Raw genomic sequence first — 18,952 nt, forward strand, 5'->3', positions numbered from 1 at the left:
CGGTAGCTGGCGCTTTAGCATGAGTATCGTACAACGTTTGCAGCTTTAGCATTTCGGTAGCGCATATATATGGTCTCATGAAAATAGTCATGCACTGTCCGGAATTTTGCTTTTTCAAATATGGTAACCCTACCATAGGCTCTACAATTACATAGTCTACAAGTATGCGAAACCGCCAAGAAAAAACTTGTAAAAAGGTTTCTAAGTCCGAGGATAAAGATTCCCACAATCGTTTAGGAAAAAAAAGGCCACCATTCTTTTCTCTTACGCTTTGTCGTTGAGCATTGGACAAACTACATTTAAGTGTAACATCATTTCACTTGCAACTAAGATATCTCCGGTAGATACTGCCAGTATCTAAACTCTAAAAAGCCATGACATACAGATAAAAATGACAAAATTGTGTATATGAAATATCATTTATTGTACACAAAACGCGAACAATAGACACAAGTGCTCAGAATCAGAAAAGGCTGTTCAAATATCATACGACCATTTGAGAGTTCAAGAATCGTCAACCTGTGTTACATGGATTGGCGATTACGTCATATTGGGTGTCACGTGTAAGAAAAGGAAAAAGAAAAACAAGAGAGTGGTGTCGTATGAGACTTGAACAACTTCAAAGTGAATCCTTAAATTACAAGAAAGAGTCTTCACATTAGAGTAACAGAGACCTAATGCAGGGTAAACCTACATGAACTTGAGAATATCTATTGCATTTATTAAAATGAAAATAATACATTGTAGTTTATTCTGGAAGACATACGGTTTCCATGATGCTATGGTCAATTTAAACCAGGTCCCCCAGAGATAAAGAGCTTATTTTGCCTTGGTGTTTATTTCCGATCACGAAAATGCTAAAATTAAAGCAAGGTAGCGTCAGCTAGTGAAAACGACAAGGTGAATCACAAACGTTAGAGGCAGAGCAAGCTATGTACACAAGCAAGCGAAAAGTGCGGTCTTTACAAGTTCGGCAATACATTATGACTCAAGTTTCGTTTCAGAATGACTCAAAACCTGCAGTAGGCTACACTACAACGTATTTAGACAACAAAAATCCGTCACATTTACATTGATTCAACGTCTGCAGACGTTGAATCAATGAAAAAGTGACGAATTTTGCTGTCTGGGTTATAGCGCATGCTATTCAGTTACACCAGACTTATAGAATATCATCACAAAAAGACCAAAAGTTATAATAAGGGTACCAGTAGTTAAGAGTGTATGATCCATTTTTAACATGTTGAAACTTGCAGAGTATTTATGCCACTAATATTTTTCGGTGCAGAAGCAAATGATAAAAAAAAAACTTTAAAAAAATTACACCGTCCGCAAAGTAACTGTTTTTACAAACTGAAATCTTTTTTTTCCTACAAAAGTTAACTTTTTTTTCTAGAAAAGGACCATACTGTATTTATTCGTTTCACTTTTATCTGTAATAATAGATCAACAAATTTATATTGCTTTATTTTTTTAATGAAAACGAAAAGGGAAGCATTGAAGTGGGTCTAATGAGCTTTTTCGGTTTTCACTTTTGAAAAGTCGATGTTCCTGTTGGTTTCGTCTTGCTCGGAGGTTCGGTTGTTATGACGACTGTGGGGTACAAGGATGACAGCCCCTTCCACCTGTTCAAGGCGAAAGTGGTTGGGGTCGTAGGGGCGTCCCGAGTCATCTCGAAGCGCATTAAAAACCTGAAGAAGAAATCAGTTTTGTTACCACTTTCCAGATTTCAAAATTAGTCTACAACCGACATAACATGTGGCAGCTAGTTGTGTTAATTTCTTTTTGAAGCAAATAGCTTTTAATCTACAGATCGAATCTGTATTGTGTGGTCATTTAGAGAAGAAACTATTCAAAACTAAATAAGCCTTGACATTTGTTTGAGCTTCTCGTGCCTAGGTTTATCCTTTTTAAAAACTTCAGGTTGTCAACATTAGCCTGAACTACACTGAACGAATACGAGCAGGGCCGTTGAGAGGATAATTTGGGCCCGGTACCAATGTGATCCATGGGGCCCAAGTCAAGACACTTCTAAAAATAAATGCACCCTATTCAAAAAATACAAGGTGACTTCTAAGTTTACATACCCCTAAAACCATCCCGGGCCCAGGTTTAAAATACTTCCTGGAGCCCCTGTCAATGTTAATGATTACAAGAGATCAGGGGATTTTATTTTATTGATAAGAACACTAATGGGCAAACTCACTTGCTGGTAGAGCGCATTGTAGCGTATTTTCATTTGGTCTTTTTGTTCGTCCAGTTCATTCTGTTCGTCCACAAGTTGTTGCTTGCGTGAACGAAGGACGTCCACATCTTCCTCCATGTTGCTGATGGTCTCGATCTTGCGTTTGCGACAATTTTGAGCCGCAACCTATCAAACACAACACGTTTTAAAATCCAAATAGAAAGTGCCATAAAATGAGTCAAAAAAACTCAGACTCCACTACTTTTCTGAGTTCAAACGATAAGCATGCACAAATGCATGTAATCACGTCTTTTGTACGGTAACATTCAGCTTTATAGGCGAGTGGTGGGATCCTGGTATGATGCTCGAAAGAGCGCCGGTTTGACACCACGTAAAAGCATGTGGCTGTGTCTTTGGCAAGACACTTACAGGCGTGCGTGAAGGTGAACACAAAGATTGGATCCCTTGTCTTTCCGTTCACTTAATCTAAATGTTCAACCTCCCGGCGTAAAGCCTGGATACGACAACAAACGAACTAAGACAACATCTTATAAAATAACCTTGTTCTTGCCACGACGACGAATGTCCTTGATCAAAGCCTGCTGGCTGGGGTTCAGAGGAGTTCGCACCAACATTTCGTTGTAATCTTCCACTGGAGAGAGGATAATTTCCTCCAGAGTAAATGGAAGATTCAGCTCTCTGGCTTTCTTTTCGTCGCGAGACTCACGATGCTGGGACTTGTCATGCTTCCTGTTGACGCAAACATAGCCTTTGAACGTTTTTATCAAACATCTTAAAGTTTTCCGTCGATTGCTTTCATTTTACAGTATATTTGGATTTTTTGCCGTGTTTTCTTCAAACATGTACCTTTCTACTCAACCAACTATCCATGCACGTTTAGAACCCTTAAAGTTTCCCCACTTTTTTTCCTTTTTTGGCGTGCTGGTATGAACTATTTCCTATGCAGGTTAGCTAATTCTTTTTTCGTTCTGGATACGTCAGTGACGCAAAACAAAACTTAATTTGAGCGCTGGCACAATGTTTCGTTGATAACGAAGTCTTTGCCTTTGAATCTTTTGCATAAAATTTCAGCACCAAATCATCACGTTTTCTATGTATAGCGTATTTCTATGTTATTCTATGTTAGTGCATAGCGCACATCAAGGAAGAACTTACACTGGAGATGATTAAAGTGATTATTGCGTTTACATTGACAATATTAATAGAAAATTTTATGCCTGAAATACAAAATCACTTCAGAAACCAAACGTGCTTTCCACTGAAACAATCTGGCCTACTTACTTTTTGTTAATTTGCCGTTTGACTGCACTGACGCCATTGTACGTGAGCGGCATAGGCGTCAAGTCTTGCCGATGGAATGCTTGGTCAGGATTATTCAGTTGTGACTCTGGTTGAACACAAATGACTTGATTAGAATTCATTAGATTACAATTCGTGGACCCAGACAGCAAAATCTGTCTGTAATTCAACGTCTGCAGAAGTTACATCAATGTAAAAATGAGGGATTTTGCTGCCTGGAGTGTTATTTGGTTCAGATACGGAACCACCTGGCACCTGGCAACATTGGAGGGGGAGTGAAATTTTCGTAGCAGTAAAGGAAATAAGTTTTTACTTTTGAATAAAAACACTACAGTATTTAGAGTAAGTTTAAGAAAAAGAGTGGGATAATTCAACCAAATCAAGAAATCTTCTCCGCATTAATCGTGTTTATTAGGCTACTTTAAAAGTTAAAAAATAAATTTGTTCTAATTAATAGGCTACATGTAGCCTACTTTGAATTTAAATATCTTTTAATATTAATGCAATCAATTTCACCAATATGTGAGTGGAGCCCCAAAGTTTGGAAACTTAGCGGTCTTAGCTTAGTTTTAAAGTTAGTAACTAACTAACTAACTTTAAAACTACCCCTGTGGGGGTCACGACCCCCAGGTTGAAAACCCCTGAGTTAGTTGTTTCAAGCAAATAGTCACCTCTTGTGTTGTAAGACGCGTCATCGAGAACGCTGCTGCCCACGAAGGAGAAACCTGTCACAAAGAAAGTTGATTATAATCAACCACATTTCGTCATAATACGTGGGATTGTTTTGAGGAAGAGAAAAACAACGTTTTTCAATTTGTCATTTGCTAATACCTGAACAAGTGTGCATCTTAAAACAACCAAGCACTGGCATCAAAGCAAACCTAACTCAATATTTTAATCCTGTGCAGCTAATATTACTACGAGGCCTGCTTTTATTGCCATCTTTCGTCTGCTTTTACATTCAATTTAAAAAAGAATTACAGTAAACCGCCTCCTGTGGCAAGGTTATACTATTTTTCATTACCGTTATTGTTACTGTATCAGGCAATATTATCAGCAAACAAAAAAAAATCGAAGATATAAATGGCATTGGACATAAGTAGAATAATAACCTTTCGGGCTGTGATCCAGAGAGACCCCTGAATCCGATTCACAATATTCTGAGATCGCATTTTTATCCACAGTGCTGTTGCCAATATTCTGCTGCTGTTCCTGATCTTCCTGATAGGAAAGAAGCGGAGATGTGGATACCAACGGTGGAGGTTGAAACGGAGCAACATGCGGATTCAGATACGGACCGTTCTGTGGAAATGAATAAAAAAATGTTTTGGTCATCCTAGTTTTTAAAAGCAAAATAATTTGTACGCTTGGTCGATTTGAAAACAAAGTATTTAGTATTTTTGTACATAATTTTGGGGCTGAAGAAAAAAGAAACCCTTTTCTTTGAATTGTTGGTAACGACTGTTTTTCACCCTCTACGTTTTATTCAAATCGTCTCCATTCGTTTTGTCAATTTAACTACCACAGAAGACAGAATGGAAAAGAATGACTGCTACAAATAACGACTGCACTGTATGCTTGCATCCATACGTTAATCTCGCTGTTATCCGGTAACTAGCTAGGAAATTTAAAGGAAGTTCCCTGACATTTGGAGAAAGCGAGAACTTTAACACGTAACAGTTGCTCTATGACGGTGGCATGGTCACACGATTTGTTGACGTTTCTATAGAAATGATGTAAATAGACATCTTTGTTGCGGCGCTGCATGAAAGCGAAACTTCACGAACGTCACGTCATATTCAGTAACGCAAAAAGGAGAATTGGCGCAAATCACCATCTCTGTTACACTTACCGGTCTTTTGGTGCGTATGACCTAAACTACCACATAGTATGATAAGTAGGAATCTAAACGTATTCCAACGCTTCGTAATCAAACAAGCGACTTCTTGAAAACGATAAAATCACGTAAGCCAAGGTAACTGATTTTTTTTTGCTGCACACCAAGAAAAACGATCATGCTTTAAATTCGACGCTTGGTGAGCAGTGGGCAGTCTCAGCCTATAACTTACCATGTTATTAGAAAATGATTGCGATGATGAGTCTACTACTGACACGAGATCAGGCACGCTTGAGTTCATGTCGTGCTTTGGGCTCAAATCGAAGAAACCTTGTCCTGGTTCGGGAAATGACGATGCAACGGGGCTTCCCCCATATGGTGGGGACTGGCTTGAATCCATGCCAATCGAGAAATTGTTGAACTGACGGAAAGGATAGCCAGGTTCCTGTAATTTACAATATTTTGCCATGAGAAGAAATGAAAAAGATATAAGAAATATGCTATACAGTAAACACGGATTTCAGAATCAAAATTCACTAGAGCTTCATTTAGTAGCGGTACATAGGGTATTTTTGGACCCGGGCTCGGGATGGCTTTAGGGGTCGATAACCTTTTCAAGGGCCCGAAAATGTCATTAGTGTCGGGCCCAAATTTCCCTCTCAACGTCCATGACTTTACTATACCTGTCGTTTTGGAGACCCATCCACTGAAGAGAAATTCACATCCATCGGTATTCCGTCGTCAGAGCTCATTGGAGATGGCATGAAATGATTCGGGGGAGTACTCCCAGGCGGACTAAACGTTGGAGCGTACAAGGAAGTGGCTGTGATGTTGTACTGAGGAACCATTGGAGGTTCAAAAACTGGCGACGGCTCATACACTTGATCTGAAAGAACAAAAACGTGTCAGAGACAACTCCAATTGATTTAAGACAAAATTCAATTTTTAGTCAACAAATAATGATCTCACCACGGTAATTAGGTGGACTATTGTAAGTGTTCACTGGTTCATCCATGATGGCAGGCGCCACTGGTAGTTGTGGCTGTGTTTGGTTTTGTAACCTGCAATAAAGATACTACTTTTTGTGGTTTGTTTTTAAATTTTGTGCAACAAAAGAGTGTTAGCAAGTAGTGAGTTAATCATTTGCGGAGATAGTAAAACAAAGAACAATGTAAACATGCTGGTACGACGAAACTACACACACTCTATTGAAATGAAGGCGATAGTTCACGCCCATATCGAAACCAAAAGGTAACACGGAAAGGAGTATTTCCAGGTAATGTCTCTTCCTTTTTACTTTAGGAACGATCTGTGCGCTAAAAACTTGACACTCACGCATTGCGATTTTAAGCAATTCACTGCGAGCTAATTTTTTAAAACATCTTAAATTACATCATACGAAAACGTAACCTACTGTACTTTGAACGTGGAGCTGTTGACATTAGGAGCCAAAGCGTCATGTAAACAATATAGAAATGTTGTCAGTATGTCTTACCTAGCATTAACATCGATTATGTCCTGCGTTTGCATGAGATTTTGGCTGTTCTGTGTGGGCAAGTTTAATCCAGTCAGTTCAGAGAGGTCTGCTATGTGTTGCCAGACATCTTCATTCTGTTAAATCAAAAAGACGTCATCAGATCAACATTAAAACCATCACAACAGTACTAGCTACTATTCAGACAGCAAATTCTGTCTATTTTTGCATTGAATGTCTGCAGACGTAGAATCAATGTAAAAATGAGTGATTTTGCTGTCTGGATATGTTCAGTATATCTGTCTTATAGACTGACGTTAGGCCTACTTAGTTGCGTTTCTGAACCTCTCCACAGAAAGATATATGAAAAAGTAATTTGTAGGCCTATTCATAAGCTGCGCAGATGTGGGGTTTTCGCTGGGATGAATATTAATCAGGGAGTTAAGATTTCTCATCACTTCGGTTTGGTTTTGCAGTGAGGTTTGCATATTGTTATTATTATAATAAATTAGGTTAGTAAGTTATACAATACGCCAATTTATGGCTGATACTTAAATACACCATTTTAACTACCAAGTAAGCCCATTAAAATAATAACGAAAACAAACAAAATGCAAAATTAGAAAACAACCAACTTCCTGTAGAGTTGAACACAGATTAGTTCTTTTTATTAACGCAACTTGTTGTACAGTAGGCCTATATGTGCAAAGAGTTACTGTAACAAGCCTACCTGGCTTTGCATTTTCTGTGGTGCTACATTGTCAAATGAATTTTCGAAGATCTCCAAGCACTCGTCAATGTTAAAAGCGTTGTTGTTAGCATCACTTGGCTTGCTTGGTCGTGGAAGCTGAGTGCTCTGAGGTTTCGATTCCTGAACATTTAAAACAACCATTAGTGTGATGTACGTTTGCATGGTTCTATAAAAACAAGGGTTATTATGAGGAACTTTCGTTTGTACAGCAAATTATGCTGTTTGCTAAAACCGATCAATTTTCAAAATTAACTTTTGCGGTGTATATTTGTCATAATACTCAGTGCTGAAGCTAGAAAAAATTTGGAGGGGCAAAACCTGTTAGGGGGGTAAACGTTATCCAAAACAAATAATAATGGTTTTAAAACTTTGTAATAGTATAAAAGCATGATTTTTTTTTAGGAAGGGGGGGCAAGATAAAACTTTGGAGCAGCGATTTCCACCCCAGGCCCCCCCGTGGTTACGTCCCTGAATACTCATATACGTACTTGAAGTGATGGGTTTCTGGTGATTGGAATCTGTTCTCCGGTTTCACCATCCACAAAGAAATCAGTGATATTCTGAAAACAATCAGTAAGTTATAGTCAATTAGCAATAGAAATACTTATGAGTATGACAACTGCTAAGCAAAAACTCTTTTCTATTTTGATAATGAAGACAAAAAGCCTTTATAACGCCTTTCTCAACTCTCCAAACAAATTAAGCATAAGGGATTATGTAAGGCTAATTTTATTAAGAAAAATCAAATGGAATGGTAAGCAGAAAAACATGTTTTTTTTCGAATTATGAAGTCAACCGTAAAACACCGAAAAATTTGCTCACAAGTCCTTTGCTTGTATTGCTTTGAATGTCATCAATGTTTTTCAAGGGTTTCACTGGTTCGTTGAGGTGGTGCCAATCGAATCCAAGATCAATGTCTTGTTCGTGCATCATTTGCATCAAATCTGAATCCTGAATAAGAAGTAACAAAGCTATTAGCGTCATAGAATCTATCAGCTTCAAAACAGCAGACTCACCGATTCAGTAGCACGCACCCCAATGATTATTACATTGTAGACTGCTGAAAGAATGAAGCGAAACAATGTATAGTAAGTTGCATCAGCAATATAAGAATAAAGTTACAGATGTACAAGTTTTCGGAAAGCTGTATGTTTTTAAGCTGTAATGATGGGTTAAAGTTTAATTATCACGATGTATTTCGTGACTTAAACATGAATTCCGTGACTTAACGTATAACGCAATCCCCAACGAATGTTTATGTTCAAGCTCAGGCAGAGAATTAAAAATCAACCGTTTGCTAATCCCACTCGCTATTGGTGTTGTGGTTTCCATGCAATAACCGGACATCATTGTTCCTTGAATGGAGAAAATGAAGAAACATAAGAGCAAAATCTATATCAAGATACCGCTCTGCTGTTGATTTACAGCCTTAAGGTAAACGGCAAGTGACCCGTTGTTGACAAGTCGTGCATGGCATTTTCCATTGCACAGAGACAATCATTTTGAATTGGCCACACTGCAGCTTTAGCGCTTTACGAATACTCAACACTTTGAAGTAGATCCAATTTTTATTTGAGTTTTTAATAAAATTACTTTATTGGTTTAATTTATTTGTAAAAATAACAAACTGGTCAGCCCACAAAAATATACAAACTGCAGCATTTCTATTTGTGTGTGGAGGTTGACAACACTTAGAAACTATATAAATTGCCATTTCAAAGTTATTTATTGAAACTACTCTGACCTACCATTTAAATCACAATGTCATACGATACAGTAGTATGATTGAGAATGATAAAAATAGTATTGATATTCGAAGCTCAGGTTTTTAATGCAAGATCTAGTGTGATGAGAACCTTATTTTCTCATTCCCCAAAACTCAGTCACTGTATAAAATGGAACCACCTTTACCGACAGAGACAGCACATTTCCGTTCATTAACGTGCTGGTAGGTCTATATCGACTATTGTAGCTAGTAGTACCGGTATCTTTTTCGTCCTGGGCGCGTTAATCACGAAAAATAAAATGATTGATGATATAATTGATTGATTTCATTGAAAAATGCTGTACTACAAATTGGATGAGAAAAATTCTGTGGTGATCAGGTGTCTCATTCTTAATGCTTCTCGTTTATGAAAGATCTCAGTAAGTTTACAATTTGATTCAAATAAGTCTCGTGGTGTGGTATAAAAGTCAGCAGGCTTGATGTTTGACGATAAAATTTCTTACAAACTGAGCAAAGTTTGTTATTTAATCAAATTTGATTAAAAAGTTCAATATAATGTCAAGCTATCAGATATTAAAAAAAAGAATTGAAAATAGTTTAACGAACATCTCGACAAAAACTTCACAAATATTGACCTGAATGGCACAAGGGCATCATGCAGAGTCAAGCCATTGTAGTCTACAAACAGTACGAGCTTGCGATAGTCAAGTGTACTACGGCGAACCCATCCCGGTAATTTTACATATGATTACATTGCATTGATGTTGATATCAGAAAGTTTAACTTCAGGCCATGAGGATATTTTACTGAAAAACAATCCAAAAGCATTTTGTTTTTGGCTTCAGTCTGTTGACCCTGTATCAACAAAACTGTGGCTGGTGGACTTGTGTGATTCCGATAAAAGGGTGATAAAACAAGCCGAAGGAGAAAAACGAAATTAAAGAGAAGATCATTATCGAAATACATCGTCCAGAAGATAATAAAGAAATACAAAAGATGAGAACGTTGAAAGAGAACTTAAAATTGGGGCAGGTTTACAAAAACTATTTTACGTGTTCCCGCCATGAAATTTAGAAACTGTATTTTCATAAATAGCATTCTACTATTCATTTCTCATTTTTGATGTGTCCGAAACAAAAAGTGTGGTACCTGTTACAATAAGCGCTGTATTACAATGCCAATACACGCTAATCTAAAAGCATATCAGTAACTTTGTAGATTTCGCAGCCATAAAAGTCCGTTATTAGCTAGGAAAGTATATTCTTTTTACTGTAATTTAACGGGTGCAGACATTGGAGAAAGATAAAAAGGACCAACTTTGCTAGCTAGTTTGATGGTCGATAAAACTTGAAACCACTATGGCGAGCCATGAAACCACAATCATAGACTTTGACATTCATTTACCTACAAGACAAAATTTCAAACAAAACACTGCGGAAAAAATTACGGAACAGAAAAAATGAATGGCACAAAAGAAATTAAATTTAGCTCCACCAAAACTTAAACTGCAGTAACTTCATGGGAAGGCTTTACAGCCAACAAATGAAACTTTTCTGTTGTAAATTGTTTCAGTGGTAAAAATATATTTTCGATTCAGTAACTTTAACTATCACAGCATTCATGCTTTGGGCTTGTAAATCTGTTATGCGTGAAAGCAATCTAAAAATTACTCGTCAACAATGTCTTAAAATTTTGTTAATCCGCAGCGAAAAACAGTGAGGCAAGCAAAATGTCTCTTCAGTGTGTTTTTATTATAAATCCGAAAATTGCTTGGGTGATAAACTATTGCGATTCGTTTCAGTAGCAGGCTATCCAACTAAATTAAAAATCCTTTAAATAGAAACAATCAGGCAGAGTGGCCAAAAGGAACCAGAATTCTCAGTCAATTTAACAAAATGTGCATTTGCGCAAGGGTATTGTTTTCCACCAGTAGCTTATCAAATTGCCAGCCCCACAAAAGACTGGGCTAAGGCTGGTGATTGGCGCTTGAAATTAGGCGGGGTTGAAAGTTAAAACTGATATTGGCTGATTCGAAAGAGGAAGAGAGAAACAGAAAGTTCCACATAACCAGTTTCAGGTGAAAAGGATGTGACAGTGAGATTTAACACAAGCTTTCTTCCTTCACACTGACCGTCAATTTCACGCTCACAGTCGGCTGCGTTGCCGAGTGGTGAGAGCCCTGAAACGACGTTCGAAAGGGCGCCGGTTCGATACCGCTCAAGAGCATGCAACTGTTTCTTTGGTAAGACTTAAATGCCTGAAGGTGGTCACGAAGATTGGCTTCCATGCCTTCACGTCCTCTTAATATAAATCTTCATTCACAGGGCGTAAGCCTGGATACGACAAACAAAACGGTAAATCTTAAATGAAATCACCCACAGGCTATCTGAAGTCCATGTGTAAAGTTAACACTGACAAATGGACTCAAGAAACTACCGCTGTACAAGCCAAACTACAACACTATGTGTTATCAGATACCTTTAAAGCAGAAAGTGTATGTGTGAAAATTTTTGTTTGAAATAACCATGTGCCGGTCAAGCATTAAGCAACTTTATCAAATGAACCCTGAGTGGTTAAATTTATTGTTCTTTGACGTATCTAACCGCATTCTGTAATTCAGAATGTTGCATTGACACAAAGAAAAAAAAGACATAGAGCAATGATTTAATAATAGCAACATCGAATTTAACAAGATCTACAAGCAGTGTACAAACTGTACAGCCCGCAGTGCGTAATGAAACGGCGGCATTTATAAGGATAGGCCAGAGGCCAAAATGAATAGGTCTGGTTATAATTAATGAGTTGTGGAAAACGTCAAGCCTGCTTATCGTGCGATAAGTGGGCTATTTTAATCAGCTGTTTACAACCATGAAGACAGAACATGTTTTAAAATTTCTTTTTTTGTCTAACTCTTCAGTCTATGGTTTAGCGTTATGGGTCTTTTGAACAAATACGTCAACACTGCTACGTAAATATGATTGTGGTTGTTTTAATATGACAAAAAGCTATTGCGTAGTGGAGGCTACTAGAATTTGTCAATCAAAATTGTTTTGCACACGTAAGGAATTGTCAATGTAATCCGATAATGCAGAATTGACTGGTTTTCGCTGGTGCTCTTTTTATCGCACAATTTATCACCATGCTGACATGATGCTTGGCAATGCATGCGATAACTCAATGACTCACACTTGCTCGTTCCGAACAAATTAGCCACTCGCACGCAAGGGCTATAAGAAGCGACAAAGACTTTGGCAGCACGTTCAAAGTAGAAAGTGTTCGGTTTTAATATTACAAGATGTTTACAAATGTTTACTCCAATACACAAATTTCTGGTCTGGTATGCGTTTCATCGAAATGAAAGACATGGCGACTTGTTCTGAGAAACTACGAGAGCTAAAAGTTGTTCCAAACAGTCGTCGTCAACCCACTGTGGCTGTTTATTTTATTTCAGTGAAAAGAGCCATCGATTGGACTTTTATCCAAGCCAACCAACCGCAAAATGAGATAGAGATGGCAAATTACTATGAACAAGCTTTTCTACAAATTCAACAAAGCAATTGAAGAAATATCATAGCAAGTCACCGCTACCTATCGCTTGTGAGAACTCAACGGTCAATAATATTTCATGGTTATTTGAATGTAAATAACTACACACCTGCTGGTTTTAAAAAATAAAACATCACGAAGAGTATGAAAAGGAATAGCAAAATGCCTTTCTGGTGTCAGCAAGCTTATTGTCTTCGCCTTAACCCTTTGAGGACCATTAATTTTCCCCGAAAAAATATTTATGTAGAATTTGTTTGTTTACTCTTCAAATGTCATATAAACAACACCTACGCAAAAAAAAATTAAAAAGGATGTCTATCCTAAAATTAAGCATAGATATTCAATGCTACGTTAGGGTATCAGCAGTGGCAAACTTTTATAGTTAACTGGGGGGTAATCGGCCTAATTTCATGGGACACATATGTCCCAGCGGTCCTCAAAGGGTTAAGCTACTTCTAACTTCACGCATCACATCTTGGCGATTTGTTGAAAAACATTTCATATTCATGCAACTATTCTAGATATTTTACAACACATCAGCTGCGAGCATATATGAATCTTCGCAAAATGTAATCAGCAAAGGTAAAACACTAAACAATAACATACAACCTGCAATAGACGGAAAAATTACAGAAAATTGACCAACCAGCAGACAGAATTAGTAATTTCCTGAAGTCTATGAAATTACACAACAAAGTATGCGATGATGTAAAAGTGTTTCCGTGCTCAATTTTTACCTCATTATTGCTTGTCGTTTAAGACCTTTTAGACACGTTTTCATGCTAAAATGTTAATAAAACGTGCATTAGCAAATCAAATCCTGAATTTAAATATCTTCAGGAAACGACTTTTCCTTTCACCAAAGTAAAACGTCGCTAGTAGAAAACTTCCAGCTCGTCTATGACACAGTTGGCACACCAGCCTACAAGCTAGGCGCATTCATTATTGGTGCATCCTTTGTGGCAGTGATTCCAATCGCAAATCAATAATTCAATTTTTACATCAAGAGAAACAGACAGACGCTGAAGTCCAAGTGACACTTCAGCCTTCACACTATACAGTATGACTTCGCAAAATGTATATATTTGAGAATATAACAGATTTTTATATAAGTAAATCTACTAAAAGTTTCCTTGAGGATAGAAAATCTATTTGTATCTCAACTAAAATCTTATCCAGGAGCTACACTCCGCAAACACATTTGTGTATTTTGACGTCTAACCAATACAGTGCAACGAAATCAGTTTTGGTCAAACATTTCTTGAGAAGCGAAGGTGTGACAACCGGTGCCTTGCCGTGGAGAAAATGCATGATCAGTATCACGCAAGAAGTTTCTTAGAAATACACTAAACACATATCACACATGTTTTTTCACGATAAACAAATATAAAAAATGCTTAGCTCAACAAGCATCTCATCTCACTGCACCTCGCCATACTCTCAACAAACATCCCGGTGCAGACCAAATCAGTGAATACCTTTGACGACAAGTCATAACAAACTCTATAATAAAGACTTTATATCAAATAGTTTCTTTCGATGATCGATCCAAGGCTAAGTGAAGATGTTTCACTTTTGACCAACGGTTTCATCATAGAAACAAACGAAATCATAAACACTGCGGTAACCGCGCGGAAACACCAACCGAAACTAAACCATTTTCCCAGAAAAATGCTTCTCCTTCTTGTATTGAAATTACGGCCAAATGATATATGATGTAAAACTAGACGTTATAAACCTAATACATTGACACGAATTTGAAATTTTTACATATTGCAACCTCGGCAGACGTAATTATCAGGCATAGAAGTAATACAACGCAACAACTACAGATGGTGAAGAAGCAAAAGTAAGCAGGTGGTTAACATATACCCTACGAAAACGTCATAGCACTCTAGCCATCAAACCAGTCTTTTTTGGCATGGATTCGACTTGTGCTAACGCTGAATCCATGCAAAAAAACGCTGATTTGTTGGATTAGATGAAATACCGTAGACCGAGTAGAGAAGCTAAAGCCATAGCACTAGCAGTTATGGGCAGAGTTCTCTTGTTAACTTGACAGAACTCAGTAAACAAACGTTTATATTCGTTGTGGCGCTTGTCATTGATTAAACAGTATAACATTATAAATTTTACGACCTGGAAACTACAAGAAAAATTGTAATGTCAGAAAATTGAAAGCAAAACGGTTGCAGTGTTTCGAAAGTAACATCTTGTGTACCCGTAGTGCCAGTATTTACTAACCTTGATGTTGATGAAGTAATCCGTCGCCATTTTTGACCTTAATAATGGAACCTGAAAATCATAATTTGTTGTATTTTCGACTTGAAATAATTTGTATTTTGAAAGTACTGTAAATAACTAAATATATACTAAACAAAACAAAAATTAACAAGCGTTATGCTCAGTGATTTAAAACACAATCACAGTCGCCAACTGTTCATAATCGAATGGGTTTATGCTTGTTCCAAAGCTATTTTAAGTTTCCCCTTTAATTTTTTTTTCAAACCAGACCAATTTGGCTAATTCTTTATGTTCTTAGACGAAAACAATGGGACTGCATTGTTTGAGTGGTTTATTATTACGTTAAACTAAAACAATGTAATGGTAAGAACGACACCAAACACAATCAAAATCATAATTCACAAAAATTCCTCAATTAAATAAAGACGCGCTGTTTCTGTTTCTTACCAACAAGATACTTAGCTAGAAAAGTGGCTCTTTTTTACATTGATTCTACGTCTGCACACGCTGAATCGACGTAAAATGATAAAGTTTTCTTTCTGGGCAAATAACAATAGAAGGCTGGAAAGTGATAAAAAATCTCTTATTTAACGTCGTTTCGTTCAGGTTAGCAAAGACTTCAATGTAACGTTTAATTGACGTTATGTCGACGTCAATGAAAACCAAACCTAGTTGAAAATATCAATAAACATTTTACTTCATTATGATTTCAATCACATTAACCATCCGTGAGATAGTATTACTTTCCTGTCTCATAACCCAGGCAACAAATCAGTAGTTTTTTACATTGATTCAACGTTTGCAGACCATTTCTGGGAAGAGATCGAAATGCCAATTGCTGTAAAAACGCGCTAAAATGCGAAGCAAATTAAATCGGTTTCTACTTGAAACTTTAACCTACTGATTCAAGCCTTGGTAATGCATGACTTAGACAAATATGGAAAAATATGATGGCACGAAAATTGAGGGTCTCACAGAAATCGTGATTTGCAGTAAATAGAAACATTTATTCCATGTATTGCATAACATCGCAGCGTTTGTATCAACCAACATAGGAAGTTTGAAATCATCCTCACTGAATATGCACGAAGATCGCAAATTAAATGTTCGTGATATCGTATTATTGCATAAAAATGCTATCTCATTGAATTATTGAACTACTGTAGATTTTATTTCGAAATATATATTTTTTAAATGTGATTTTAAATATTTGCTTTTGCGCAATTTATTAGATTTAAATTAGCTGTTATAAATCAATGCTTAGCTTTAGTAAAAATTAAAAGAATAATGTTTTTATTAACAGTGCTTAATTCAATGACAAAAGTGAGGTCACCATAAGAGGTAACATTTCCAAACGTAAACTTTGCCACAAGTTATGAAACGACTTCAAACTATGACAACTTATTGACATCAGCACACAAACTTTGCTGTGACAGGCCCTTTTTTTCTAAAAAGGCATTTTGAGTCATATCGTGATTTTTTAAAAAATTCACCCAAACGTCACAAATCGATACAGAATATTTTTGAGTCAAAAATCATCTTTCAAACGAATAATTGGATTGCTCTCACGAAGAGACTCATTCTGTCCAAGCTAAGAAAAGATGTGCGTAAGCATTTGAAAAAATCTTTTCGAAAAAAAGAGACTGTTAAAAAGTCAGCAGTTGATAAACTTCATACAATAAAAGCAACAAACCAAGAACGAAAAAAAAACGGCAACACCGTTTAAAAAAATAAAATAACCGAAGACGAAATTTGCTGGCAAAATACATCAAGCGACAAGTAAAACGGCTCCACAGAGCGTATACAGGATACAAACATACAAGCATCAAATATGGTTTAATTTTAAAGTATCCAAAGATATCAATGAATATTTGTAATTTTGTATAAAAATCTGAATTGCTTCAAGTATAATTGAAAAAAAATGCATTAGTCTTTGCGTAATGTATTTCTTTCGTAGACTTATTCTCGACTTTAATTTTAAAACTAGTTCTAGCTCGAAACTTAACCATCAATAAAGTGTATGCATGTTTAGCAATGAAAAGATAGTTTTAAAGGACAAAATTAACTGTTAAACGATCCCAAAGACGCAGTAAGATGCTAGGCTACTTCAACGAATCGCCACTATCCCACCACATGACGCAGAGAAATCAACTAGCCACCAAAATAATTTAACTACTACAGTACACCAAAAAAAAAATAGAGTCATTTTTAGTAAGCTTACAACATACGCTTACACTTCTTTACAGCCAACACAACGTCTCTATGAATAACATTCCAATGTAAAGGTACTAGTTTGTAAAACGATATGAAATAAACTACTTTTTGTGCAAGGATCAAACCACCAAAACAAAACAATAAAGGTCGCTTGTCACCATTGTTGAAGCGTCCCTTAAAATGGAACTTCTCCGTTGATGTCACCGCCGCTCGGGTGTTAGTTACATTGAGTCAGCAGAAAAGCAATTTTACCTCGTAATTCCAAAGTCGAACTTTACGATTCAGTGTGTCACGGGTTAACCAAACATGCGATGGCATAGGCTGAACGTATGGTCCATTTAACAACAATGGCAGTGTTATGGAATGGATGTATGACCTGCCTTGCATAACAGCAAGGTAACATATGCGGTCGGACAAAAATATCACCACCAGCGGAAGCTATTCTCTACTCTGCTACTTTCTGCTTTTAGGATGACTTTAAAATATTGCAAGCAGTTTCCCACTGAGTCAATTTCTTCTAATTGGCGTTAAATGAGCTGCAGGTATTACCACCGGCATTTCTTGACGCCTTTAAAAGTTAAATTTACCCTGCAAGGCCAGTGAATTTTATATTAAAATCTGAGCGACTGTCATGCAGTCCCTCTTCCTGCTCCGGTAAATATGTCCCCTTTGATACGTATAACTTTTAAAGAGTAAATCTATTCTACTTGGTGAACTTAGCTTTGGACGAAACAGATCTTTTATGACATGACAAAAATAAAACATTTTAAACAAGAAACATAAAACAGAAAATTCTCCGGTTTTGAAATTATAAATTATACGAAATATGACTGAAGATGAAGTTAAAAGTAAACATGCCAATATTTATTAAAAAACAACAAAATTCTCACCTCGCAAAGCTGCTTTGTATATCCTTTATAAGTTTTGCTTTTCTGTATATCCAATAGTCTTTTATTATTTCTACAACAACACAACCGTTAGGGTAGTTATTTTTTGTCGCTGTGTGATAAGGTCTTGCCTGAAAAATCAAGGACAATATTGTTGCATCATTGGAATATCTAGATTACAACGATATTTTCAGGGCGAAAAAGCTATAGCTAAAACTTCTCTCTTTTGATAACTTCCTCAAACTGTCATTCAAAAAGCTTCATGTGTTGTTCTTGCAGATATTTACAAACACCATATCTCTTTGACTTATGAACGTTCTGGAGAGATGTTTATGTTCTATCTAAGTAGGCTTTCTCTGTGCTATTTTATCAGGCAAGGGTTGCTAAGCTACTGAAACTAAAACCGTATACCATCAAATAGTTCTACAGCAAGAAATACTGTAAGAAACACAAACCCAGTCAGGGTATTTCCAAATTTGAATTTGCGTGAAAAAACAGAATCGAAAAGACATTGCCTTGGCACATGTTCCTTTGGGCCGCAAGATCGTTTTATCTGCTTCTAATTTTGTCTAGACCTCACCGACACTGGCTGCTTCCTGGTAGCCCTAAATTCAGTTATACTCCTCTGAACTGCCAGCAAATCTTGATGGAAGACACACACCCCAAAAAAGGTAATCGTGAACCGACGTAAAACTTATTTTTCTGATTTGAAGACAACCGTAAAACGCTTCATAACTTATCGAATTGCACTCAAATTTTTTTCACAAA

At 36.8% G+C, this 18,952-nt stretch overlaps 1 protein-coding gene across 1 annotated transcript; it reads right to left on the reverse strand.

Annotated features, from left to right (window-relative positions):
- Window positions 1–400: 400 nt before the first annotated feature.
- On the reverse strand, window positions 401–18,335 carry LOC145777557 (uncharacterized). Its single transcript, XM_082588971.1, has 15 exons — window positions 18,188–18,335; window positions 15,084–15,134; window positions 8,390–8,518; window positions 8,056–8,127; window positions 7,547–7,687; window positions 6,838–6,953; window positions 6,312–6,403; window positions 6,026–6,228; window positions 5,575–5,787; window positions 4,618–4,807; window positions 4,177–4,230; window positions 3,488–3,593; window positions 2,746–2,935; window positions 2,207–2,371; window positions 401–1,691 (listed from the first exon to the last, which is right to left on the reverse strand). The coding sequence occupies exons 2-15, from the start codon at window positions 15,111–15,113 to the stop codon at window positions 1,509–1,511; spliced, it is 1,884 nt and encodes a 627-aa protein (XP_082445097.1). The 5' UTR covers window positions 15,114–15,134; window positions 18,188–18,335; the 3' UTR covers window positions 401–1,508.
- Window positions 18,336–18,952: the final 617 nt, after the last annotated feature.

This window comes from Aplidium turbinatum, chromosome 9, assembly GCF_918807975.1.
Source record: "Aplidium turbinatum chromosome 9, kaAplTurb1.1, whole genome shotgun sequence".
Classification (NCBI taxonomy): domain Eukaryota; kingdom Metazoa; phylum Chordata; class Ascidiacea; order Aplousobranchia; family Polyclinidae; genus Aplidium; species Aplidium turbinatum.

Excerpts from the sequence above, each read along its gene's own strand:
- LOC145777557 (XM_082588971.1), bottom strand. The coding sequence starts at position 15,113 with ATGGCGACGGATTACTTCATCAACATCAAG. Across the intron at positions 5,788-6,025 it reads ATGGGTCTCCAAAACGACAG|GAACCTGGCTATCCTTTCCG; the intron begins GTATAGTAAAGT and ends TGTAAATTACAG. Across the intron at positions 4,808-5,574 it reads AATCATTTTCTAATAACATG|AACGGTCCGTATCTGAATCC; the intron begins GTAAGTTATAGG and ends TCATTTCCACAG.